This window comes from Fusarium flagelliforme (assembly GCF_020744385.1).
Source record: "Fusarium flagelliforme strain FIESC 12 MPI-CAGE-AA-0113 chromosome Unknown B0J16scaffold_8, whole genome shotgun sequence".
Taxonomy (NCBI): Eukaryota; Fungi; Ascomycota; class Sordariomycetes; order Hypocreales; family Nectriaceae; genus Fusarium; species Fusarium flagelliforme.
Window position 1 is genome coordinate 1,218,891 of NW_025763510.1, and position 24,779 is coordinate 1,243,669.

A 24,779-nucleotide genomic window follows, 5' to 3' on the forward strand; every position below is an offset into this window, starting at 1 on the left:
TACGAATACGGAGATAGTAGCCACATGGTTGAGTTCATATCTGAGGTCATTGGCTTGAAGACTAGGAATGCCACAGTACATACTGTGATACTGTACTCTTAGTCAGGATGGCAATGGCAAATTTGGATACATATCGATGTTGGAACAAGGATCTTGAAGAATCTGTGACGCGGCTAAACAGTAAAAGGTCGTCAGGGAGACGGCGGGAAGTGGATATTCAAGGTGGACAAAAGATTGGAGCAGTTGTTTGCTGATTCGTAGATTTGGATAGTAGTGAGAGAGCCTTGCCAGCCTTTTTGATGGCAATGCCATGGAACATCCACCGTTGGGAACAAGCTCGACAGCCCAACGGAGTTTTTGCACTGGAGCGCTGGATCCAGTACGAACATGGATCCATTACCTTGGAGGGGTAGTTTCAGTTAGAAACAGGCTAGCCAGATGACAGCATCTTCGAGGTGAAGAGATAGTAAAGACTACGAAATGCTGATATGACAATCTGAATATGACATCGATACAGTAGAACACAGTACAGGCTAGGTATGTAAGAAAGACAACAAATAGTGAATCGCTGTCCTTTACAAGGAACATAATTTGTGCATGGGTCTAGCCCAGCGAGGCACTAAATCGGAGATGCCTCCAGGGAACTTCCAATGCTGTTCAAGACAAAACCACTCACCGCCCTCATCCACTTACCTTATTAGGTTTAGCCCAGGCGCTGATAAACCCGATAAGCTGAGTCGCCGCCGAACACTGCGGAAGGAGGGGTAGAAAAATTGGAGGGGTAGTGCAGAGACGGGAGCGCTTTGAAAATTTTGGTGGCCGGAGGCAAAGTAAAAAAAATTTGTGCAGCGAACCTAAAGTGCACTGGCAGAGGTAATAAAAATTGTGGCCCTTCCTCTTCCTTTTTCAACCTTCTCCCTCCCCATCTCTCCTCATTCTCTTTCTTCCTCCTCCATCGCTCTCCGGTCGTCCTCCTCCAGACGAACCTCTCATTACTTTCTTTATACTCGCGTTCTAGTTTGTTCTTCGGATTCACCTCCTTTGAACGAACACCGCCCCTCATCAAAGAGGAACTTTCCATTATCGCCGAATACAACAGAGTCGACTCCTCCATCGATCTCTGTCTCTTCGACGACCTCTTTTCTTCCTTATACCCCAAAAAATAAAATCCCAAATCGACATCATGCCTACCGAGAACCAGCAGTCGATCAAGGTCCTGGACGAGCTTTTCCAGAAGCTCACCGTGTCCAAGGAGTCCTCTGATATCAAGGAGTCTTCCAACGAGTTGGCTTCTTTCATCAACGGTCGCATCGGTGACCAGGTCGTTCCTGAGAAGTAAGTTGCTTTATTCCACCGTGCCATCATTTGGCTCTTCAGTTCAGGTATCATTGGGCAGTCCAACAGGACGAGGGCTTGGTCTACACGTCAGATATCTATCATTATGCACTAGCTCTTTGCCTCTTTGACAGATGCAGTCAGCAGCCGATGCTGGTCTGACTTCTGCGTATGAGGCGCTCAGCTGGAAAGGCATGAATTGATGGTCATTGGCGTTGGACCAGACGAGTATCAGAACTTTTTTTCTGCAAATCGTTTGCCCCTCCCCCTCCTCGCTTGGGTGCCCAATCTTGCCCCTCCACGACTGGGTGCAATGAACGCGCTAGACCCTGTTTTGGCAGACCCTTCCAAATGAGCCACAAAAAAATTGAGCCTTGTTCATATGCTAACCGCTCTTGTCTACAGTGTTATCGAGGGCCTGAAGAAGCAGCTCGCCAACAAGAAGGACGCCACCGCCCGTGAGAAGGCTTGCGTTGCCATCGAGGCTATCGCTTCTCACGCCGAGGTTTCCGCTGCCGTCGAGCCTTACCTTGTTGTCCTCCTCCCCGCCGTCCTTGCCGCCGTTGGCGACAAGATCACCGCTGTCAAGAATGCCGCTCAGAGTGCTGTTCTCGCCATCGCTGGCGGCATCAACGCCAACGCTGTCAAGGCTGCCCTTCCCTCTGTCATGGAGTCCATCCGATCTGCCCAGAAGTGGCCCGAGAAGATGGCTGCTCTTGACTTCGTCGAGTACCTCGTCAAGAACTCTCCTGCCCAGCTCGCTTGGCGTGTTCCTGAGCTCATTCCTGTCATCTCCGAGTCCATGTGGGACACCAAGAAGGAGGTCAAGGAGCGTGCTTACAAGACCATGGAGCAGCTTTGCCAGCTGATCATCAACAAGGATATCGAGCGTTTCATTCCTGAGCTTATCAAGTGTATCGCCAAGCCCGAGAACGTCCCCGAGACCATTCACTTGCTCGGTGCCACCACTTTCGTTACTGAGGTCCAGGAGCCTACTCTTGCCCTCATGGTTCCCCTTCTGGATCGTGGTCTCGCTGAGCGTGACACCGCTATCAAGCGTAAGACCGCTGTCATTGTCGACAACATGTGCAAGCTCGTCGACGACCCCAACGTCGTTGCTCCTTTCTTGCCCAAGATGATGCCAGGTCTCCAGAAGAACTACGAGAACTTGGCTGACCCCGAGGCTCGTGACAAGACCAAGCAGGCTCTTGACACCCTCACCCGTGTTGGTGACATCAAGAACGGTGTCATCCCTGAGCCTACCTACCCTGGTGCTATCAACATCATCCTGCCCAAGGTTAAGGCTGCCCTCTCCCCCAAGTTCGCCAACTACGTTGAGAAGATGGAGCCCGTCACTGAGTACATCTCCGCCATCGCTGGTCAGCTTGTTGACGAGAAGGAGACTGAGGGTACCATCTGGGTCGACAACCTCAAGGCTTACGTCTCTGTCATCTCTGGCATTGACAGCGCTGAGGCTATCGTCGAGAACATCCGCAAGACCGCTCTCCCCGGTGCCGTCGCCGAGGCTGAGGCCGAGGAGGACGAGGAAGAGGGTGAGGATCTCTGCAACTGTACCTTCTCTCTTGCCTACGGTGCCAAGATTCTTCTCAACCAGACTCACCTCCGTCTCAAGCGTGGCCAGCGTTACGGTCTTTGCGGTCCCAACGGTTCCGGAAAGTCCACCCTCATGCGTGCCATCAACAACGAGCAGGTCGAGGGTTTCCCTAAGCAGTCTGAGGTCAAGACTGTCTTCGTCGAGCACGACTTGGACTCCGCTGATACTGAGATGACCACCATTGACTGGACCATGAAGAAGCTTGAGGAGGCTGGTGTCACAACCACCCAAGCCGATGTCGAGAAGCAACTCAACGAGTTCGGCTTCACCGAGCAGATGGTTAAGGGTGAGATCAGCGCCCTCTCTGGTGGTTGGAAGATGAAGCTCGCTCTGTGCCGTGCTGTCTTCGAGGCTCCCGATATTCTGTTGCTCGACGAGCCTACCAACCATTTGGATGTGAAGAACGTTAAGTGGCTCGAGGAGTACCTCAAGAACTCTGCTTGCACTTCCATCATCGTCTCTCACGACTCTGGTTTCCTCGACAACGTCTGCCAGCACATCGTTCACTACGAGCGATTCAAGCTCAAGCGTTACAAGGGTAACCTGGCTGCTTTCGTCGCCCGCAACCCCTCTGCCAAGTCTTACTACGAGCTTGGTGAGTCCGAGATCGAGTTCAGCTTCCCCGAGCCCGGTTTCCTTGAGGGTGTCAAGACCAAGGCCAAGGCCATTCTCCGTGCCACCCACATGTCCTTCCAGTACCCCGGTACTTCCAAGCCCCAGATCAGCGATATCTCCTTCCAGTGCTCTCTGGGCTCTCGTATTGCCGTCATCGGTCCCAACGGTGCTGGCAAGTCTACTCTGATCAACGTCCTCACTGGTGAGCTTATCCCTACCGAGGGTGAGATCTACCAGCACGAGAACATCCGTATCGCCTACATTAAGCAGCACGCTTTCGCTCATATCGATAACCATCTCGACAAGACTCCTTCCGAGTACATCCAGTGGCGATTCCAGACTGGTGAGGATCGTGAGACCATGGATCGTGCCAACAAGATCATCACCGAAGCTGATGAGAAGGCCATGGACAAGATCTTCCGCGTTGAGGGTACTCAGCGACGTGTTATCGGTATCAACAGCCGAAGAAAGTTCAAGAACTCTTACGAGTACGAGTGTTCTTTCGCCCTCGGTGAGAACATCGGCATGAAGAACGAGCGATGGGTTCCCATGATGACTGCTGATAACGCCTGGTTGCCCCGAAACGAGCTTCTGGCTTCTCACCAGAAGATGGTTGCTGATGTTGATATGAAGGAGGCCCTTGCCTCTGGTCAGTTCCGACCTCTGGTCCGAAAGGAGATTGAGACTCACTGCGCCAACTTCGGTCTCGACGCTGAGCTTGTTTCTCACTCTCGTATGCGTGGTCTGTCCGGTGGTCAGCGTGTCAAGACTGTCCTTGCTGCTTGCTCTTGGCAGCGACCCCATCTTATCGTTCTTGACGAGCCTACCAACTATCTTGATCGTGACTCTCTCGGTGCCCTGTCCAAGGCCCTGAAGAAGTTCGAGGGTGGTGTCATCATCATTACTCACTCTGCCGAGTTCACCAAGGACTTGACTGAGGAGGTCTGGGCCGTCATGGACGGAAAGATGACTCCTTCCGGCCACAACTGGGTCCAGGGCCAGGGTGCTGGTCCTCGTCTCAAGGCTGACGATGGTGATGAGGAGGAGAAGTTCGACGCCATGGGTAACAAGATTGTCACCACCAAGAAGAAGGTCAAGCTGAGCTCTTCTGAGGCACGAAAGAAGAAGAAGGAGCGTATGGCCCGCCGAAAGCGTGGTGAGGAGGTCTTCAGTGACGAGGATGATCTGTAAACGCATCCTCTCGACACGTATACTCATCTCTTGTGACGACTTCTCTTGATGATTACATACCATTTTCCTTTGTCATGCGTTGATCAAAAAAGTTACTGGTGCGTCTTTTGGTAATGGATGACTGCACTTTTGGGCTCCGATAGACGGACTGCTCTGTTAGACTACCGCCGTGGAGGAATGAGGAAATGACATGGGGGATTGGAGGATCCCAACTGTGTTTAAGCCTCGACATGGTGGTTTGGAGGTTGGCAAATAGTTAGAGCCAAATAGACTTGATTACGATCACTCTGTTTACGATTGAATGTGAATGTGAGAAGACTTAAAAGGTATATTTGCCAGTCGTGACATTTGTCATGTCCCGAACATATTTTTGTATGCGATGTGCTCTTGAACGATGTGATCATTTGAACTGTCATGGTTACAAGATTGTCAGCGCGGCTACCCTAGAATTTATCACTTCTCGGTGTATACTAAAGTCATGTTTGGTATAGACATTCATGAAGTACATGTAGCAAGTACAAGTAGAAATACACTCAACTAAATTGAAATGACTCTTTCATGGGCTTGATTTACAATTACATAACCTTTGGGTTCTTTTGGACGGTGGGTTATCAAACAGCCGAACCTGGGTTGATATCGTAATGTCATCTCTCAACATAACTGATGTAGCACAACATGGCAATGTTACAATCGTCTGTATCCGTATGCCCTGCTACAAACAAGGACAAAACAAACCTATGAGCGATTGATTTCAGAACTTATTAATAGAGGGCAAAAACAAAACAAAAAGGAAACATCTGATGAGACTGGGACTCGAACCCAGGAGGATTGCTCCACCAGGAAATTAGTGTTAAGGTTAACCTTAACCTGGCGCCATAACCAACTCGGCCATCTCACCGGTTGTGATTGTTGAAGTAAGCTGCAGTACTGCAGTACAGATACCCGAACCTGATGAAGACATAGCCTCACCCATCTACCATAATGCTCAGATGATTGAAACAGCATCCACACCAGCGCGATGGCCTTTGGCTTAAGAAACATATATCTTAAAATATTCCAATCCTTTAGTTTAACAAGATAGTACGCCATTCGTATCTGAAATAGTAGAGGCATCGTTATCTCACAGTTTCAAATTACCATTCGCTTCAAGCTGATCCAAGATGAGTTCTTGTTAAGTCTGACGAGACAGTTCCTGAGCGTTTTCAGTCGTCTCCCTATCACGTAGACTAGTAGGGCTCAAGCGAATAAAAAAGCCACATGGGGACGTCTTGCTACGGATCGCGGAAGACACAATATGAAACCTGGTTGGTGTCATGAAGATGGAAGCTCAATTTGGTATCTAGACATGTTAACCAGACTGGCCAACGTGCTGAAAGGATCAAGGACACGTCAATGCTCGGCGCTTGGGTGCTAAGAATTGATGAAGGTATCAATGGTGAGCCAGAGGCTATGCTCTAGTTATGAGAGTATGGTGCCTGAAACGATATGCTTGATCCTTGGCGACAATGCCTAGGCCTCATCGTTCAGCTTCGCCAATTCTTTCCATTGTCACATCGTTAGCCTTTTAAGCTATCCCATTCTTGAATCTCACGGATTTTGTAACCAGCATACCAAGGCTAGCTTAGCCACCTCTCCGAACCCCCGAGTGACCGGAACCGTGAAGACCCACCTCCTCCGAATAACCCGGCCCCGTTCTCCAACAACTTCCCAACCAACCCATCTCCAAACCCCAGCTTCTCAGCTCAGCCTAACTCTTTCTAAGGACACAAGCATGGGCATGACCCCAGTCCTTAGTACGGACGGTGTCTCCGCGGTCAAAAGGAGATAGCTAAAGAAACCGATCCCTACAATACCAAGAACCTGGAAGCATTCCTTGCGAAACCATCACCAATTTCGTCGAAGCGGCCATCAAGACCGATGTTATTTCAACGGCTTCACGGTCTCCAACTCCGTGCCCTCCTACATCTCTATCAGTACATAAAGTACGGATAGCTGTATCAAAACACTTATCTACCCCAAAAACCTTATCACCGCCATCCTTGCTTATCACCACCCAGTTAGGACCTCCTCTCCAATCTTCGCTTTTTCACCACACCCCCTTCTAGAAACTGCCCAAGCTTCGCCAAAGTCTCACTCCCCCTCCCTCTTTTACCTCCCTGCCTATGCCCCCTTTTTGCATCAGTGTCCCGCGCGATCTGCATGCGCTTTCCCCCATGTCTTCTGAACCACGAGCTAATCCTTGGAGCAACTTTAAACGCAACGTTCAATAGAGGCACAGTTGATTCAACTACGCTGCCGATCACGAGATCGGCAGCTGTCATCCATTGGCCGCACCTTGTAAAGACTGCCAGCCTTGATGCATTGGATCGGACTTATCACGATGGCGCAGTAACATGAAACGATGTACATTCTACGTCACCAGCCACGATGTGCACTCATAGAAGTTGTGCATGTAGTTGGGAGACTCAGATAAACACAAAAACGGCAGGATGGGAATCTGCTCTGCTCATTCATTAGAACGGCCGGTAGTCCACAAATAACAGTTACAGACTGAACTTCTTCAGTTATTCTATTGAAGAACAGATGAGCGTATCTATCATAAATACTGAAAGTCATTATAACTTCCAAATCACTAATTGATAGGTCACAGATTAAGACAAAAGGAGTTAGGTAAAATGAACATAGCTATGTTGGGTATAATTTCAGTAGCAAACTACTCAGTATGTATAAACAAATCGCATGTTCTATGAACTCATCAAGATTTACGCCAGCGTCTACATTTCAAACGTGTTCCGAATATGTAAACCCAATTCCACTTTACTCGTCAGAGTATGCCTTCTTCTTGATACCGATAAGCTGTCCCATCTCCTGCCAGAAGCCTTGGGGAGGTGTCGTGATGGCGTTCTCGTAAGCGTCAATGACAGGACGCTCCCAAGTGAGATCAACCTCATGGGGTCGGAGCCAGCGGGTCTTCTTGTAAACCTTCCAGAAGATGAAAAGACAGGGCGCAACGAATTGCATGGTGTAGTTCTGGAAGAACAGCTCGGTGTTCCATGGTTGGAACGACTTGTAGCCGTAGCACATAACAACGCAGAACTGGAAGATAAGACCAATGTAAGCGCAGTATGGCTGGAAGCGACCATAGTAAGGCATCTGTCGTCGGTCGATGCCCTGAGCCTTACAGGCGCGGTAGTAGTTGAGGAAGGTTATTCCCATTACGAGGTAGTTGATGAGACCACCAGCAGTCATGAGAGCAATGAGCCAGTTGAGAACCTTGGCGGAACCGCTGCCGCACTGAAGGAAGGAAAGCATGGGGAACAGCATAACCACACAGAAACACCAGATAGGGACACCAGAGGCGGTTGTCTTTCGCAGGAATCGGGGAGCACGACCCTCAAGAGCGAGACCGTAGAGCGATCGAGTGGCACAGTAAGTGTATGTGTTACCAGCTGAGAAGATTGAGGTAAGGAGCAGGGCGTTGACAATGTGAGGAAGGACGTCGACTTTGAGGATGCCCATAGCCATGACATACGGCGACGCCTCAGCAGTGCCACTTCCCTTAGTGCCATCGACAAAGATGGCCACGAGCTGTTCGTAGTTGTAGGGCACAATAACACCGACAGCGAGAGAGCCCATGATGAAGAAGAAGCAGAATCGGTAGTAAACCGTCTTGAAGGCAGCCTTGATGTAGACGGTGGGTCGCTTAGCCTCAGCAGCCACCATTGAGATATATTCAGGACCGACAACGGTGAAACCAGCACTCCAGAGGGCAGCAAGGAAACCCTCGAAGCGTCCAAGAGAGTCGGTACCGTACACGTCGGAGAAGGCGCCAGGGTTACTCCAGTAGCGGAAACCGTAGGCATCGCCTTGAGGGTTGCCGCCGACCATTGTAATGAAAGTGAAGCTGAAGAGCATCAGGATAAGGATGACCTTGCCGCCCGAAAGCCAGAATTCGGCTTCACCATAAGCCTTTACAGCCAAGATGTTGAGGAGACTAAATCACGCGAACGATTAGCTTGTAATTCATTATAGAACCGGACATTGAACGACACAAAGAAAGCAGAGTCGTTTTGGGGGAGTCTTACGCATATAGAATGATGACACCAATGCAGATACCGGCTGTAGGGCCTGGGTTTGTAATCTCGGGGCTCCAGTAGGAAAGAACAAGGTTGATGGCGGTAATTTCGAATGGGATGAGAAGGCCTTCGTAAAGGAAGAAGTTCCAACCAGCCATGAAGCCAAGAGCATCATCGGCCCAATGACCGGCGAGACGGATGAAGCCACCAGAAACGGGCATATAAGTAGTCATTTCGGCGATACCATTGTTCACACAAGCGAGGATACCAGAGTAGATTGTATAGGCGAGGAAAAGACCAAGAGGGCCACCCTTGGCAAGACCACCACCGATACTCACGAAAAGAGCTGTACCGATGGAGCCACCAATGGCCACGAGCTGGATCTGTCGGTTGTTGAGAAGACGGTGCAAACCATCAGCGTTGTCAGTGGTGTGACCAGCAGCAAGGTCGCCGTTGTCGGCGAGGTACTTTTCGCCAGCATTTTCATTGTTGTTCATGAACTTGGCGGAGTTCTTCTCCTCGTCGGAAGCCATGTTGAAGGATATCACCAGTGAGGTGAGGTGAGAAGGCTAGGATGGGTGTCGAGATGAGGCTCAATAGAGCAGGTGTCTGAAGCACTTAAGCAGCAGACTTGGATGTAACTAATATACCTTGAAAGACACAAGGTATACGTAAGAAAGTCAAGAATAAAAGACAAGAGGAGAGGATGAGGGAGAGGGGAAGAAAAGATTCCCTAGGAGGTGCGGGCGTTGAAGGTAATAAATAAATGCGAACATGGGGGGGAAAGCTGTTTCTTACCTTGAGCATAGGTAGGTACGGATAGAGAGGAGAGGTCGAGTAAAGCTACTGTACCTACTGTACCTACTCTGATCCTAGGATCCCACTAATACTAGGACTGCCTAGCGACTGGGACTAGGATGAGGAGGATTGGGGAGTACAGCATCCATGGCTTGCTTGGTTGGGGCTGAGAGGAGTTGAGTAGGTAGAGTAGAGTAGGTAGAAGCACTGCGCTGCGCTGTAACTGCAAGTGCGTAGTTGGCTGCACTGGTCCTGCCGTTGCAGTTTGCTTGCTGTTGACGGCAACGGGATACCTCTAAGCAATGGCGGCCAGTCCGAACAAGGATTAGTTGGAGGAGGTGTGGAGAAACAAAAGCCAAGCCCAAGTTGATTACATCTGCTTCAGGCTACTTTAATCTCGAGTATCCGCCCTCATGCGTGCGGTATAAAGGCTACCTCGGCTGAATGTAACAGGTAAAACAGACATGGATAAATTAAAGCAATTCAATTCGATCCTACTTCACACGCCCGCTCCAGTCAAGGTCGAGTCAAACAAACCAATCCTGGTCTGAGTTAATTTGTAGTTTCGATTTTTGTTGCTTTTACCTTAAAGAAACTGCCTACATATTTCTCTATGTATCCGTAGCTCTCTCTGTTTTTCTCGATCCCACGATGTGTCTGAGATGGCTTCGATCAATCAGGAGGCAAAAAGGGTCGTATTCTGTGTAGCCCTTATCTCTGTTGGCCACTTGATTCTGATTCTATCGCACATTACTGCGCTCTGTGTATTGGTGTAGGACCCAAAGGAACGGTTCATCTCTTCTGGACCTACATGCAGTACTGTAATTCAACCCATTAAGCATGATGGACAACCATGAGGCTTTGGCGTGTCGTATCCTCTAGGCATCTTACACTACTGTATCAACTTCCCCAGAGACAACTAATTCAAGTGGTTTCAGCTCTCTCCACTTGGTGCTACCACGATCATAAGCACTGCCCTCCCTTCATGCACGCGAGCTTGAATGTATCTGCACTTTCAGTGTCACTTGGATTGATTCCTGTGCCTTGGTTTGACCCAGTCCAGGCCACTTCCGCATTGCTCTATCCGCTATTTACATTGGAGAAGAGGCGATATTTCCTGATCAGTGGCGGCCGGCGCCTGGCTTGACAGCTCAAAACTTTGCACAGTTAACGGTTAGCCTCAAGATGGCTTGTCGGGTGGTTTTTGCGCCTCTGGATAGTTCCTTGTACCGACTCAAAAAGATACATGACCACCCATGCATCATCCTTCTCCACCCCCATAGAGAGGGGGTGGGATCTTCCCCACCATAGATATGGCTTCTCCACCAGGTCGTAGCGCATGTACCGTCTACCTCGTACATTGACTGCATGCATCCATGTCAGGATGCTTCCCCGACAGTTGGTCCACCCGTCCTGATAAGGTGCCCTTGTCTTTGCCCGATAGTTGTTGGACCCTAAGCCCTGATAATGTATGTACTGCCGTACAGATGTTGGATGCTGATCAACAGAAGGACGCCCATCTCACTCACGGTACCTGCTGGGCATTGTTAGCACCCTTCTTGGAAAAAAAGGATCTTTGTCTGGGCAAACCGAGTCTCGCCCGATACATGCCAATGTATGAACAGCGACGTTTCCTTTCACCGGAATCTTGAAGGCAATCGGAAGTCGGGAGGCTCCAGTGACGATACCTACAATTCAATACCGCCAGATGGGTAGCCTCCACTGAAAAAGCAGTGTGGAGCTTTCCCCAGTCTTCGCCACAGGTGGATGACCTCCACTGAAGCGGATGGATGGAGCCTCCATTATAGTGGTCAGTGCCCCTATGAAAGCCCCCGAGAGATAGGCTCCCTTAGTTCATCTAGCCAACCAGATCGACCAGATTCATGATTGTGAACTGTGCGGGAGATTGGCTGTCTGAATATTCCCGCAGTCACACAGCGAAACCGAAGAGAAGAGAGGTTCTAATGTTGGATTGCTGTGCATGAGAAACACTATTTCTGCATGGTTCAAAATGCTTCCTTAGCTACTGTACAATACTTGGATGACCGCTAACATCCTTCAAGGTGAAAATAACTGCCTTCTAGGATACCTGTGCCCATTTCCAAGAACCTGGTTCGTCCTGACGTCATCGTCACTGGCTGCTCGTACTAAGGGTCGATAACACCTGCCAAATTTGGCGAGCCGTTGCCGAAGGGTGATTCTCTTTGTTTGCAAGGAGACTGGGGACGAGCTTGTCAACGTCGTCGTCAACACATTAAGCCCACGCGACATCAAATTATCTAACCGCATTCGAGCCCCCCTTTCCGCGTTGTACGCACTGCCGTCCTTTGATGAGACAATAGCATTAGAGAGTCATTTGGAGCTTGCTTCATCAATCAACTTTATTGGATGGGTCGTGTGCGTACGTCGCAGATCCTTCAACTACTAGACTGTACCGACCCCGAACTAAGTTCCAGTTCTATGGAATCTGGGGTTTGCGATGATCCTTTGGCATACCGAGACGAACAGTTACGACAATCTCGATAGCCTGGTTTATCGGTTTTCGATGATCTGAATTGGGTCACGAGGTCTTCATCCTCTCGAATGATTCTTACATAAAACTTAACTTCTAGCGATGGACGTTTCAATTTGCCGCCCTCACACCAACTCTTACCACCATCAACATCGGCTCCTCCGCCACATGCTTGGCGGTTGACGCACGCACAAACCAACGTCAGTAGATATCATCAGTTTGATGTTTGATACTGAGCTATATCAGGTGTTTAATGACCGAGCTCACCGGTCACGTGCCTTGTGGCAGCCCATAACCTGAGGAACGGAATGAGCGACGCAGCCAAGGCCAACCTGCACACCAACATCGTTGCCCCAGGTATCTGAGGGCATTCAGCTTCAATATGTCAATAATGGACAGGGCCAGAACGATCTATAGAAAAAGCAATGCGTGGATTACACAAACCGACTTCTAACACAAGGAAAGATTGACTTTACGAGAGGGCGTTTGACCATTTCCCAACTGACTTTTTAGGTTCAACCCAGATCCTGGGCATAGCCTTGGCCTGTTACCACCTTGAATCTCGTCTTATAAAGCCCAAAGAGTAATAGAAATCACTCTAAACCGTATGACAGTAAACTCGAAATCTTGCCCCTGTCGCGTGGGGAAGAAGTCATACATAATGCAGCCAAGCACATACCGCCGTACTTTGTCAACCGAGCTGAGGGTGAGACAATTGGTCAAGGCACTGGCATCCCTGTAAATGGTCCAGACCCCAGCTGTTCATGAATCGGGCCCGACCAAGCAAGTTGGTATTACGGGCCGAGACATGCAACAAATGCAATTCCGTTAACTGCGTCTGGCGCGCCTAGCGTCAGTGCCTCCCTGGTTGTTTTATGGATCCTGTCTTACGGATACAACACGCTCCTTGCAGTGTAGCCAGGCCAGTGCACTGCATCCGCCCGGCTCATAATGGGCCTGTCAGTACTGTGTCATTACTATGTATCGTCTCTAACGGAGGAAGCTCGGTGCACTACTAGGCATATGTTCTACCAGCGTCCAATGAACCGTCCCAAACGCTCAATAGCTCAGTATTCATACAAGGGTTCAGACTAAAATCCACTATCAACTGCGTCGTTTGGGCGCGATTTACAGTTGATGAAAGGCAGTCCTGTTGATTCTTGGCACCGGAACTCTGGTTGTGGTTATGCCTTGGCACCAGAATGTAGATGCGGATTTGGCCGCTTTTCGCGCGCCGTACAACGTACATGTCTAGAGATGCCCTGTCATATTCGTCGTACTTTTACTGCAATGACTCGGTTATGCGAACCTGTACACGCCGGCACAGCTGCGGTCGCTATTAACTTACTTGCGTCTTGGTTCATCAACACTGCATTATTATACGTTGGGCGGTTAATCACCATGGCGCTGATGATACTGTAAATCACTGCAGTTTCAAGAACTAAGCTTTTTCTCCAATTCGTAAAAATATTCGAAGAGACGAATTGAAAACCTTCATGGCCTTCGGGAGGAATCCGAGTCCTGCGCTATGCAAGCCACAGCCACAATTCTCGTTGTATGTACGGTCCAACAGTACGGAGTACTGCCCGTACGATACTGATGGCACGGGCGAAGCCGCAAAACATGAACTTCGGACTGACTGACAGGCTGGCAGTTGAACCATTCTTTTTCACAGAGGCTCGTTGCGCAGTTTCGATTGGTACGTCCCCTCTCGCAGACCCCCGTTCTAAACGTCTTGGAGAACGTTTGCCGTCCCTTGTCGGAGAGCAATACGCCCTTCCCCGACTCTACCTAGTCACGGTGGACATAGGCCTATTCGGTCTAGATCAGGGACGGAAAAGTGGAAACGAGCCTGGCAAACGGACAAGGAACCTAGTCAACTGCAACGGACCCTGACGTTCCCTGTTAAACGCAGGAGAGGACATGCGCAGAATAAATGACGCTTTGCTGTTTAGACGTCTTGACCGTAAGTAAACCTGGCAGGCTGGGCCAGGTTGTCGGACAACAGTTGATGAGGGTATCCACACGATCAAAAGATGTCGTATCGGTTCTTGACGCTCTCTATCGGTTCGTTATTAAGCCGATGATGAAAACTCTTCATTTTTTCTTGTTGTGAATGAGACGACAGATGATGAGAGATGGCAAAGAAAGCGCTGATTTTTCGGAAGCCAAGAATTCAAGCCATGATTTCTATATCGTAGCCAAGCAGCCAAGCGATCATTGTTCCAACTTACCATACCATCCACACACAAAAGACCGCTGTGGCATCAACATGATGTACAGTACTCAGGCAGTGTACAATGTGATTCAGACTAACCCAAGAGATGGCACAATTCCCCAATTCTTGGGTTTGCTTAGCCTTTGGAGAGAGACCTCCAACAACAGAACGAGTATTCAAACTAAGGTATACATTGATTCATTTGGGTATAGCATTACGGACAATACAACACAAAAGCCCTAACATAGAATCACTACTGGGACTAGTTTGAGGTCAAATACCTATAATTATCTTGCTCTATCTACCCAAGCCTTATGCAGGTGGTGCAAGCTATCAAAGGTGCAGCGCGGCAATGATCGCGTTTGAGACGGTCAACAATTCGGCCGGGATGGAGAAGTTTCAGTGGGGGTGAATTCCGTTGTTTCCAACCGTGGCCGGCGTCCGATGAGGGGCAGGTGCGGTGCGGTGCCGTGCGGAGAAGTGGGAAAGAGTCAGAAAAAAAAAATAAAAAAAATTCTAGTACAGCGAAGTCAATGGAAGGCTGCGACTGTATTAGTAAACAGCGGGCACAACTTTCAACATCCACCAAAAATTACACCACCAGGCGAACAAGTTGCAGTTGCTTGTCTGCTTGTCATTGACGATACAGAATAGCGCATTTTATTTCAAGCTTCACCCAAAAGCCAAAGAAACAGAAGGACATCTCCTCAGTGCGAGGCCGGGGCCAAGACCTAACCCTGCTCTTAAGCCGCTATAACGTTGACGCCCAATTTGCACCTTTTTTTCCTTCTTGGCCGACCAAGAAAAACCCTGTGTTGCAAATAGCACAGATAAAGCGATGAGTGGTATGGGCGAGTATGGAAGCGCTTTGCGCAACGGCCGCTATGCCCAAATTTTACTCTCAAAAGCAGACAGTGCCGAGTCTCAGCAAGCTCCGAGTTCGACCTCCGGTTCCGTATCCGATCCAGCTCCGGTGGCCGGGGCTTTGATCAGGGCCTTCGTCACTCGGTTGGCTTCTTTCGATTCTGGGTCCGACTACACAGCCGAGACACCGGCAGATGTCCCACAGGTTATATCAGTAGGCCTCGCTGCCTTGAATGCCTTCCTTCAAGTCAATGTCACTGGCCCTGTTCTCCCTGAGTCGGCTGCTCTCAGTTCCCTCTTCACCAAGGAGTGGGCTAGTGTTCAGTCGGACGACACCAAAAATTCTCATGCTCATCTCCACAAGACTTGTCTTAGCTACCTCGAGGTTGATGGCGTATCACCATACGCCTATATCCCTCACTTGGAGCTCTTTGCCCTGGCACGATTCATATTTACACAGGAGCTTAACCAGGCTACTAAAGATATCGTCGAGATTCGTTCTAAAGACCAGCCTCTCAAGTGTAGCTTTGCTTGGACACGACTTCGAGTCGACGTATGGCACTACAAGCTCCTGACACAACCCAGCTTGGGACATGGCTCCAACTTTGCTCGAAGCTCTCAGTGGAGTGATGTGCCTACTCTGGCATCCAAGATTTTGGCCGGTATCGATGGTGTACGAGCACAGATTCTTGGAGAAGAGGTTTGGGCGTCGGACAATGATACCTGGAGTCGCGAAGAAAAGGTGCAGTTCCTTGTAGAAGCAGCGAACAACTACATCCTGCTAGGTCGTGACGACAAAGCCAGAGAAGCTCTCAAGGAGGCATCTCAGACAAGTGGTCTTGAATACGCACTCTCGGGTGCTCTAGGAAAAAGGACCAAGTTTCAAGAAAACAGCATCAGTCAGCTTGTTGTTTTGGCCAAGAGTGGCGCTGAACAACAGGCTGATAGCGTGGAGGAGGAGGCCAAGCCGGATGCTCTCCAGCTGAACGATGATACTCTGCACGAGGAGATCCAGTTCTCAAAGGAGGAGAGTGTAGAAGATAAGAAGGCCTCTCTTCCCGCTGCCTTGGCTGAGCTTTCGCCTGACGATCAACCTCAACTCTCGCCTCTCGACCAGATCATACTTCTTACGGAGGCTACTCTCAAGGATGCTTTCTCACCTATAGATACGCTGACTTCAGCAGAGGTCCTTCCCTATGCAGTGCGAGTTATCGGAGACAAGTCGACTAACTGGCAAATTTACACCCAGGCCTTGTTGGTCCGTTCTCGAATTGAAGTACACCGCAGCCGAACTGTTGAGCGAGGTGTACTTCAGCTCCAAGCTGTGGCAGATCAGGTTCTGACTGACACAACTGCCGAAACCCAACAGAAGGCCGAGGCAAAAGAGCAGGATAGTGAGACGGATGCTCCAGCCATCCAAGTCACTGCTCCTGATCAAGCTCCCGCACCAGTGCAGAGCAAGCCAACATCTTTCCTCCCTGCCCCAAAAGCTTCAGAATCCGCCCCTGTACACGTGCGTCTTGAATACATCCACGCCATCTGCTCCCCCCCCAGATGGCACCTTGAGTCTGAGCTCGCCTATGCCTGGGCTGGTATTGGTTCTTTGGCCTCTGCTCTTGAGATATTCAAGCGACTTCGACTGTGGGCCGAAGTAGCACTTTGTCTTGCCAGTGCTGCTGCTTCCGAAGATGAAGATGGCCGTGGCAGTGGCGGCGAAGAGAAGGCCAAGGGAATCATCCGATGGAGGCTGTTCCACCGCACTGGAGAAACTTCTCCCTCGGATCCCGACGATGAGGATATTGGCGATGATGTGACTCTTCTCAAGGCTGCTGACTTTTCCGGACCTGAGCGTGAGCCTTCACCACCGAACGCCCCGCGATTATTCTGTATTCTGGGTGATATTGAGAATGACCCCTCTTACTACGAGCGTGCTTGGGAAATCTCCAAGCATCGTTTCGCTCGAGCTCAAAAGTCGCTTGGCGAATACTACCTGCAGAACAAGGAGTGGGAGAAGGCACGCGAAGCATACAAGAAGGCGACATCTGTTAACCGTCTGAGCCCTGAGATGTGGAGTCGTCTTGGAGATATCAGTCTGCGCCTTGCGCAATTTGGCGATGCTGCCGAGGCTTTCAACCGCTCTATCGGGTCTGCGAGCGATACAGCCGGAGGCGAAGATGCTCGAACATGGAGCAATTTGGGAAGTGCTCTTTGGAGTCTGTACTGCGAAGTCGTGGCCGAGGCCAAGAATAACCCCGTCACTACCGATGAAACCCCTGCATCGGTTCCTGCTGACGATGAAGAGGATGACGTTGCTCTTGCCAGCTCTTCCAAGCCCTCAGATCGTGACCCGGCAACTCTTGTGAGTCAGTCCCTTGCTGCTTACAAGCGAGGTGCTTCTATCGCTCACGACAACTGGCGAATCTGGGACAATGTGCTCACTCTGGCCTCTCGTGTCCAACCGCCTGCTGTGCCAGACATGATCCTTGCTCTTAAGCACATCATTCGCATCCGCAAGACCGAAGATGCCATCGATGCAGACGTTCTTGGTGCGCTGCTTCAAGATGCGGTTCTTTCTGTGGAGAAAACGTCAAGCTCCGGTGTTTACGATCCTCCTCGTGGAACACCCGAAAGACTAGTAATGCGCTTGGTTGAGGAGGAGGTTGTGCCACTCATCACACAGCGATCGGAGCTCTGGACACTGGTCTCACGACTCCGTGCCTGGAGAAGGGATTACTCCGGCGCAATCGATGCAGCAGAGCGAGCGTGGCGCGCAGTCCTTGGTTCGTCAGGTAGCGGCCTTTTGCCCGGCGCAGCAGCCACTACAGAAGACGAGGCACGAGACTGGACTGTCGATGAGGGTGCATGGACAGTCGTGGTGCAGAGGACCGACGAGTTGGTGTCTGTGTATGAGAACTGGGGCCCCTCCGTCGAGACAATCGGTAGCAAGTGGAAGGGTAAGGCCAGAAGTGCGGTGAGGAGTGTGATGGGCAAGGGCAAGGAACGGTGGGAGGGAAGTGAAGGCTGGAAGGTTTTGGAAAACTTGATGGAAGGCTTGAGGATTTCCTAAGATAGTGAGAAAGAATTGGCTAGGTCATGAGAAACGTACCAGGCATGATAAACAGTAGAACGATAACATAGACAACATAGGATTACAAAATGCAATGATTTCAACCACTTACTTATTACTATGCTCCTTAACGGTGTGTCTGGATCATTGCACATGCTAAGAGGACATTAATATGCCAGAGACAGCTTCTACGGAAGACCGTCAGGGTGTCACAAGAATTGGATGCTCCGAGCATAAGTGACGAAATAATTTAGTCACCTTCTGTTAGTTTAGACTACCACTTAGGCTACTTTATTTTAGTAGCCCAAGCCTTAGAGGGTATGTCTTCTGTCACCAACCAACCTAGCATGCGCAGATGATTATGAGGAACTGTTTTGGTGGCAACGCTGTTATAGCATATTTCGCTGCATCCGTACCTGATAATTGACCTCCTAACACTACTCCATGATCTCATCAAACATCTCTCGTACCCACAAGTAAGCCATTTTCCCACACTTGATTTTTCAAACTTCCACAACGAGGCCGTCCACCATTTTTCAAACAAGAAGTACATCGAATAGCCGGGGTACGGTGGAACTCGAGTTATCTAATTCACCAGTCCAGAGGCAAATGCACCTATTTCTTGCCCTTCTTTCGGCCAGGTACAACCTTAAAGCCGGCGGCCTGCATGCTGGCATCGTCACGAGGGCTGGTAGCAGCGGTGGCGGCAGCGGCAGAGTTACTGGAACCTCCCTTTTTGGCAACTTCGCTCCAGCCGCCGCCGTTTCCTCCCTTATTATCGGGTTGCTTCTCGACAACTCCACGTTCAGCGAGCTTCTTACGGCGGACGAACTCCTCAGCGAAGTGACGTCCATCCATGGTGGTCGAGTTGGCGTAAACAGCATCAGCGATCAAGCTAGTATCGAGAGGTAGAATATCGAGGGCAGACTGGAAATTGGCGACTGAAGATGATGGTTAGTACATTGTCGTTTGCTTGTAATAAATTTGACTTACTATCAATGGGAGCAGTGATACCCCTAGAAAGCTCCCGGCCAACCCATTTATTGAACTCCTCCGTGGCAGCGTTACCAGTATCAGCCTTGCCATTACCCGAAGCAACTGGCTTAGCCATTGGCTTTGTAGGCGAAGTGATAGGCTTGATGTTGGTGGCGCTGACTGATCGACTTTGAGACGACGGACCGGTGGGAACTTTAACCTTACCACCAGCGCCGACAGTGGCCCAGCCGCTTCCAGGGGGAGGAGCCGTAGCAGCGGCAGCGGCCGCGGCTGCAGCAGACGCAGCATTAGTCAGAGTGGATTGGCCTGGCTTGCCGGCGAGGTTGGCGTAGCTCTTGGATACGCTGGTAGGTGTACCGGCCTGAGAGCTTGCTTGGCTGGCTTTCTGCTTACGAAGCTCTTCCTCACGTTGAATCTCGGCAAGTGTCTTCTTGCTGGAGGCCGAAGTTGTAGGTGCAGCAGCAGAAGTAGTTTTAGATGGGCCAGGCTTGGACCAAGGGCTACCAGCTGGGGCAGGGGAGCCGTGACCCCAAGTACTAGTGGCAGGCAGACCGGCGTTAGTAGCGGCGGCTGTCTTCTCGCGCTCCCTAAGTTCTTGCTCGAGAATAGCCTTCCTTTGAGCAGCAGCGGCCTCCTCGGCTTTGGCTGCTTTGCGAGCTTCGGCCTCTTGGATCTCCTTCAGACTGGGGCCCTTGTGACCCTCAGCTCCATGATCCTTGGCCCAGGGTGCCAGGGGTGGTGGCTGGGCATTAACGGAAGCACTATCAGGGGTTCCGGTCTGAGAACGGTTGTACTGTTCAGGAAGATTCGAGCGAGCCCGTTGAGCTGTCGGCGCGGGAAGAGGAGTTCCAGTGGAGGCGGGAGGAGGGAAGGGCATCGGCATATCGGGCTCGACCGGCTGAGCAGCGGCCGCAGCAGCAGCAGCCTGGGTTTGCTGAACCTGTTGGGTCAGAGATAAGGCATCCTCAGCTGCCTTCTTCTTGGCGGCCCGCGCAGCTTTGCCAGTCAAAACCGGAACCTCTGCACGTCGCTCGTCCTCCTCGGGGGCAACCTCATCAGCAGGGGATAGCTCCTCGAATGGCTCCCCCTCGCTACCCTCTGCGGCCTTGGCAGCCTGTTCAGCCTCGATCTGAGCTTGGTATTGCTCGAACTCCTGCAGACGTTGCTTGAATCCTTCAGGATCTTGTTCGAGGTTCTCGGTCTCGGGTAGTCCAGTGCGGGCGCCAGTCTCGGCAGCAGGGGCTCCGATGGGTTGAGGAGCACCAGAGCTCTGGAGATTGGCAAGCACCTGACGCTCAGTGTTCGCAAAGCCAGTCAAATCGTCATCCCTAAAGGGGTCTCCGTTTCCCGATCCAGAAGGGGCAGATGGTTGACTGCCTACCGGCCCAGCTCCTTCAAAGAAGCTGCCAGAGGGAGGCATGGCGCCGATTGGTTGTTGATGGGTTGGCATTCCGATGGGATTGGGGGACGAAATGCTTCCGAAGCTTGGCTGGCTCTGTAGGCTGTGGGCACTAGAGTGGTGCTGCAGCATTTGACCAGGGATAGGGAATTTGGACATAGCCTGAGCGCGCATCACGTACTCTCGCTGTTGAACCATGAGATACTGCTCTTCCTGTTTGCGTCTCTCTAGGTTGTTCTGTTCCTCAGCAGTTAAGGTACGTCCAAAACTCGGGAATACGCCGCTCAGGGGTGGAACCACACCACTGTTCCCCTGAGAAGGGAATGGCCCAGGCTGCGCAGGAGGACCGTGGGGAATGCCGATTTGAGGTACCAAAAAGGGCTCACGCGAGTTGCCAATACGCCTGATGAGTTGGCCTAGGGGTTCGAATTCGGGGTCTTCCACTTTCTTGACACGCAGGTCAGGCGTAAAGAAGTTTGCCTTATACCAGTCGTTCATTTCCAGACCAGTGAAGGGGCCTTGAACCTGTCCTTGAGGATCCAAATAAACCCATCTCATACGATCCGGCATAACCATCTGTCGAACTTGTGCAGAGGGGGGCTCGGCGCCACCTTGACTGCCTCCAAAGGGCAAACCACCACCAATAGGAGTGAAAGACTGAGGAGCTGTTGCGGCAGAGGTAGGATGGCTGGAATCACCAGTGGTAAAAACACCTTGAGCTCGCGAGGCGTCGCTAGAAGGGAATAGTTCCTCGAAAACTCCGCGATTAGGTCGCATTGGGCTCTCGGTGTCGCGGGTTGGAATTCCAAAGTTGCTCCGGCCAATGGCACCCAAAGGATTGCTCTGGCGAAGGTCGGGTAAAGAATCAGACAGATTATTGTCATGCTCATGAGTCTGCATCTGTGCCTGCATGGCGGCAGGGAACAGAGAACCCATCTTACTACCACGGCCGATACTTCCAGTCCCAAGGCCACCGGCGCTAGCAGGGCCGAAGACATTGTTGAGGTTCGACAGCCCAGGCGACTGAAGCTCCCCCATAGGGCTGAAAAGAGAATTTCCAAATACAGCGCCCAGGTTGGGTCGTTCGCGATCCGGAGTCCCGATGGCAGGACCACCAGGTGCAGGCCAACCTGACAAGGTATTCAGCGAAGGGTAAGCCTTGGCACCCACGCTGGAGGTCTGACTTCGATCTCCTCCATCATAACCACCAAAGCCGCGGCCAATAGAGCCAAAGTTGGAAGGCGCATCGTGGAGACCCGCGCCATGAGATTTGTCTTCGTTGCCATCGCCGTCGTGGCCATGACGGTCAGCTGGAGGGCTGCGGTAGGGATTTGTCTCGGAAGGGCTCAGAGGACCGTCATCGCCATGACCAGCAAGGCTAAGGCCTGACATGCCAAAATCGGCTGCAGAGCCCTTGATGGGCGTCCCCATTACACCTGCTGGATTATTTTGCAAGCCGGCAGCGTCAGTGTCCGGTGCGCCGCTGAGTACCGCGCTGCCTGATAGAGTTTCGTCTCCGAAAGGATCAGTGTCGGTTCGTGGGCGAGATCGCCAAGATGACTGGTTAAGAGGGTTTTGGCCCTCGGCAGCCTTGCCACTCAGGTTATCCGAACTGTCCTTAGGAATTAGATGAGCCAGCCTGCTTCCACTAGCAGCACCGCCAACACGTTTATCACCAACAGCAGGCGAGCCTGTCAGTGCGAAGTTGCCGAATCCTCCTGCACCAGGCGTTGTCTGGTTGGAAGGTGGCCAAATGGAACCGACACCCCCAATACCACCTGTGTTGGAGCGCATCAAATTGCCAAATGGGGGCAGCTTTCCAGGAGCCTCACGGGAAACAGGTTCACCGTCGGATTCGTCGCCTTCAGCGTCCTTGAGATCGGTTTTGCTACGTGGAAACCAGAGCGGTGGGTCGTCACGGTTGAAGCGGCCAGCAGCAGTGGGAGATGCCAAAGCGCTCCCACCAAACGGGTTCGATTCAATTGTCTCACGTCGTCGTGTACCGGGTCGTGTGGCCGATGAGGGTGAACTGACGCCAAAAGTGTTGGAAGCGCCTTGGGATAAAGATGCCTTACGTCCGTTTGCACCACTTTGGTGGGCGTCTTTGTTTTGGGTCGGAGGTTTAAGCGGCGAATTAATCTCAGTATTAAAAGCCTACTAGTGATTAGTACAAACTTAGAACACCAACAGTAGAGTGGGGACTGTCGCACCTCTCTCTCCTCCATCGACATATCCTGCAGTCCCATAGGAGTCGAATCACCAGAATCATCCCAGCAGGCGCCAGGCTCCTGCGGAATATGATTGTCATTAGGCTTGCCCCAGCCTCTGGGAGCATGCCCATTCACTTGTCCGGGATTCCATCCTGGGGCGAGGAGGTGAGACACATCGACGGCCGGTTTTTGTGAGCGGTAGATGCCAAGGAGCTCCTCCTTTGTGTATCGCGCGGGGGGCAGCTCGTATGTCGAGTCGGACGCAGTCACAGGACTCTCGGCAGTAGCGGGGGGTTGAACTGCATGATCCGTTGAGGGCGGCGGCTGAGACGATGGCTGGCCGATGGGAGTTGTAGATGACCGACGGAAGGTAAGTGTACCATTAGCGGAACGACCATCTCTTCTAGCCCTGTAATAGTGTTAGTGATGGTTCATTAATGCCAACAAAGTCCAAGTATGGTGGAGAAGAGTGCGTGATAGCCAAGTAGGTGTTGCAACTGATGGACAGTGAAACACTGCACTGGGAACATCCTGATATAGACATAGGTTTCGGCCGTATGCTCAGATGACAGTTGTTCCTGGTATACTGAAGCGCCATCCGCGACAAACAACCCAGGGGGCAAAGCATAGAGCTTCCTGTACACCACACTACACGCGGGGTGACTGGAGCACAGTATGCAGCACAACATCCCACCATGATACTAGGTCCAGGTACTGAGGCCCAAACAAGAAGTCAGGGAGTGGTAAGTACTTACCAGTCTCCAGATCCAGAAGTATTTCCCCTTACATCAATCCTTGCTCCTCTGGCATTGGTGGTATTCTGACCAGCGGCAGCCGAGGCAAAGCTCGAGGGGAGATTAGTCGGCATATTGAGTACGCTACTACAAAGCTGATGCTAAAGTAATTTCAAAATCGTCGTCTCGAGTGCGGAGAATTCGAGCGGACGGGAGAGAATGTGGAACGTCTTTGTCGTTCGAGGTCAAGGGGCGCAAATGGTGCGTCGATGGTTGGTCGAATCGGCAGAAGATACAGCTGAGGGACAGTGAATGGCCTTAGGCTGCAATATGGCTGAAGATTGGTTGCTAGGAGCTCTGGAACGAACGCGGAGCAACAACGTAAAAGCTTTAGTTGTGGTCGGGGGACACGAGAGCACAAAACGATGCTTTGTAGCGATAGTCGAGAGACGAAGGCGGCGGGCAAGGCGATATGCGATATCGTAATGATAGTGTTACTAGCTGTGATCGGCGGGGGAGCGCGACGTAATTGTTGACTGAAATGATGTTTCTTGTTTTTTTCGGAGATCCGACGAGAAGAGTTTCGTGTGATGTTGCGGTGGTGATGTAAACCTTTAAACGGGGAAAGGAAAAAAATCGACTGGAAGGGTTTTGGGTGACAGAGTTAACCTTCCCAGAGATTGGCACTGGGCTTTGGTCCAGGCCACCTCACTGAAAGTCTTGATTAGTGGGGTTATTGGGTATGACCCGTAGTGCTACGCAGCCCGCCCGTCAGAAGAATTGACTGCTGAGAGCATGAGAGACGAAATAATTTAGTCATCTTATTCAGTCTTGGGCTAGCTTTTAGGCTGCTTTATTTTGGCAACCTAAGCCACCGAGGATAATTCTTCTGTTACCCACCTACCAGCCGACAATTTACCGGCACTTTGACAGATTGAATTTCTGGTTCAGGGCTGAACCTATCCTTAAACGAAAATGGGGACGATGCAGAAGCCATTGAGACTTGTCCACTTCAGTCTTGAATTTCCTCTCAAGATTCAGAGCCGAGGGTAATCTAGCTAAGTATATACCCAGGCTGTTCGCTACCGAGCACCTGGGTCAGGGGGACTCTATGTTTTTTCATCAAGGATTGATCAATATCTAATCTCC

The 24,779-nt window shown here is 51.0% G+C and overlaps 4 protein-coding genes and 1 non-coding gene across 5 annotated transcripts; 2 read left to right on the forward strand and 3 right to left on the reverse strand.

Moving 5' to 3' along the window:
* Positions 1–819: 819 nt before the first annotated feature.
* B0J16DRAFT_350330 (armadillo-type protein) lies at positions 820–5,041 on the forward strand. Its single transcript, XM_046129034.1, has 2 exons — positions 820–1,335; positions 1,741–5,041. The coding sequence occupies exons 1-2, from the start codon at positions 1,184–1,186 to the stop codon at positions 4,754–4,756; spliced, it is 3,168 nt and encodes a 1,055-aa protein (XP_045977864.1). The 5' UTR covers positions 820–1,183; the 3' UTR covers positions 4,757–5,041.
* Positions 5,042–5,554: 513 nt separating this feature from the next.
* B0J16DRAFT_t326 lies at positions 5,555–5,654 on the reverse strand. Its single transcript has one exon. It is a non-coding gene; the product is annotated as a tRNA-Leu (tRNA).
* Positions 5,655–7,437: 1,783 nt separating this feature from the next.
* On the reverse strand, positions 7,438–9,854 carry B0J16DRAFT_365240 (amino acid permease/ SLC12A domain-containing protein). Its single transcript, XM_046129997.1, has 2 exons — positions 8,842–9,854; positions 7,438–8,750 (listed from the first exon to the last, which is right to left on the reverse strand). Exons 1-2 carry the CDS (start codon positions 9,363–9,365, stop codon positions 7,574–7,576), a joined length of 1,701 nt encoding a protein of 566 aa, XP_045977865.1. The 5' UTR covers positions 9,366–9,854; the 3' UTR covers positions 7,438–7,573.
* Positions 9,855–14,911: 5,057 nt separating this feature from the next.
* B0J16DRAFT_350334 (uncharacterized protein) lies at positions 14,912–18,397 on the forward strand. Its single transcript, XM_046129035.1, has one exon. It carries the CDS (start codon positions 15,199–15,201, stop codon positions 18,289–18,291), a length of 3,093 nt encoding a protein of 1,030 aa, XP_045977866.1. The 5' UTR covers positions 14,912–15,198; the 3' UTR covers positions 18,292–18,397.
* Positions 18,398–18,596: 199 nt separating this feature from the next.
* Positions 18,597–23,892, reverse strand: B0J16DRAFT_192541 (uncharacterized protein). The gene is made up of 4 exons (XM_046122813.1): positions 23,652–23,892; positions 22,897–23,305; positions 19,285–22,840; positions 18,597–19,232 (listed from the first exon to the last, which is right to left on the reverse strand). The coding sequence occupies exons 1-4, from the start codon at positions 23,762–23,764 to the stop codon at positions 18,907–18,909; spliced, it is 4,404 nt and encodes a 1,467-aa protein (XP_045977867.1). The 5' UTR covers positions 23,765–23,892; the 3' UTR covers positions 18,597–18,906.
* Positions 23,893–24,779: the final 887 nt, after the last annotated feature.

Bases quoted from the DNA above. Each gene is read 5' to 3' on its own strand.
- B0J16DRAFT_365240 (XM_046129997.1), bottom strand. From the start codon at position 9,365: ATGGCTTCCGACGAGGAGAAGAACTCCGCCAAGTTCATGAACAACAAT. The intron at 8,751-8,841 runs GTAAGACTCCCC...CGCGTGATTTAG, and splicing joins GGTGTCATCATTCTATATGC to TCTCCTCAACATCTTGGCTG.
- B0J16DRAFT_350330 (XM_046129034.1), top strand. From the start codon at position 1,184: ATGCCTACCGAGAACCAGCAGTCGATCAAGGTCCTGGACGAGCTTTTC. The intron at 1,336-1,740 runs GTAAGTTGCTTT...TCTTGTCTACAG, and splicing joins GACCAGGTCGTTCCTGAGAA to TGTTATCGAGGGCCTGAAGA.
- B0J16DRAFT_192541 (XM_046122813.1), bottom strand. From the start codon at position 23,764: ATGCCGACTAATCTCCCCTCGAGCTTTGCCTCGGCTGCCGCTGGTCAG. The intron at 22,841-22,896 runs GTGCGACAGTCC...AATCACTAGTAG, and splicing joins TGTCGATGGAGGAGAGAGAG to GCTTTTAATACTGAGATTAA. The intron at 19,233-19,284 runs GTAAGTCAAATT...CATCATCTTCAG, and splicing joins TATCACTGCTCCCATTGATA to TCGCCAATTTCCAGTCTGCC.
- B0J16DRAFT_350334 (XM_046129035.1), top strand. From the start codon at position 15,199: ATGAGTGGTATGGGCGAGTATGGAAGCGCTTTGCGCAACGGCCGCTAT.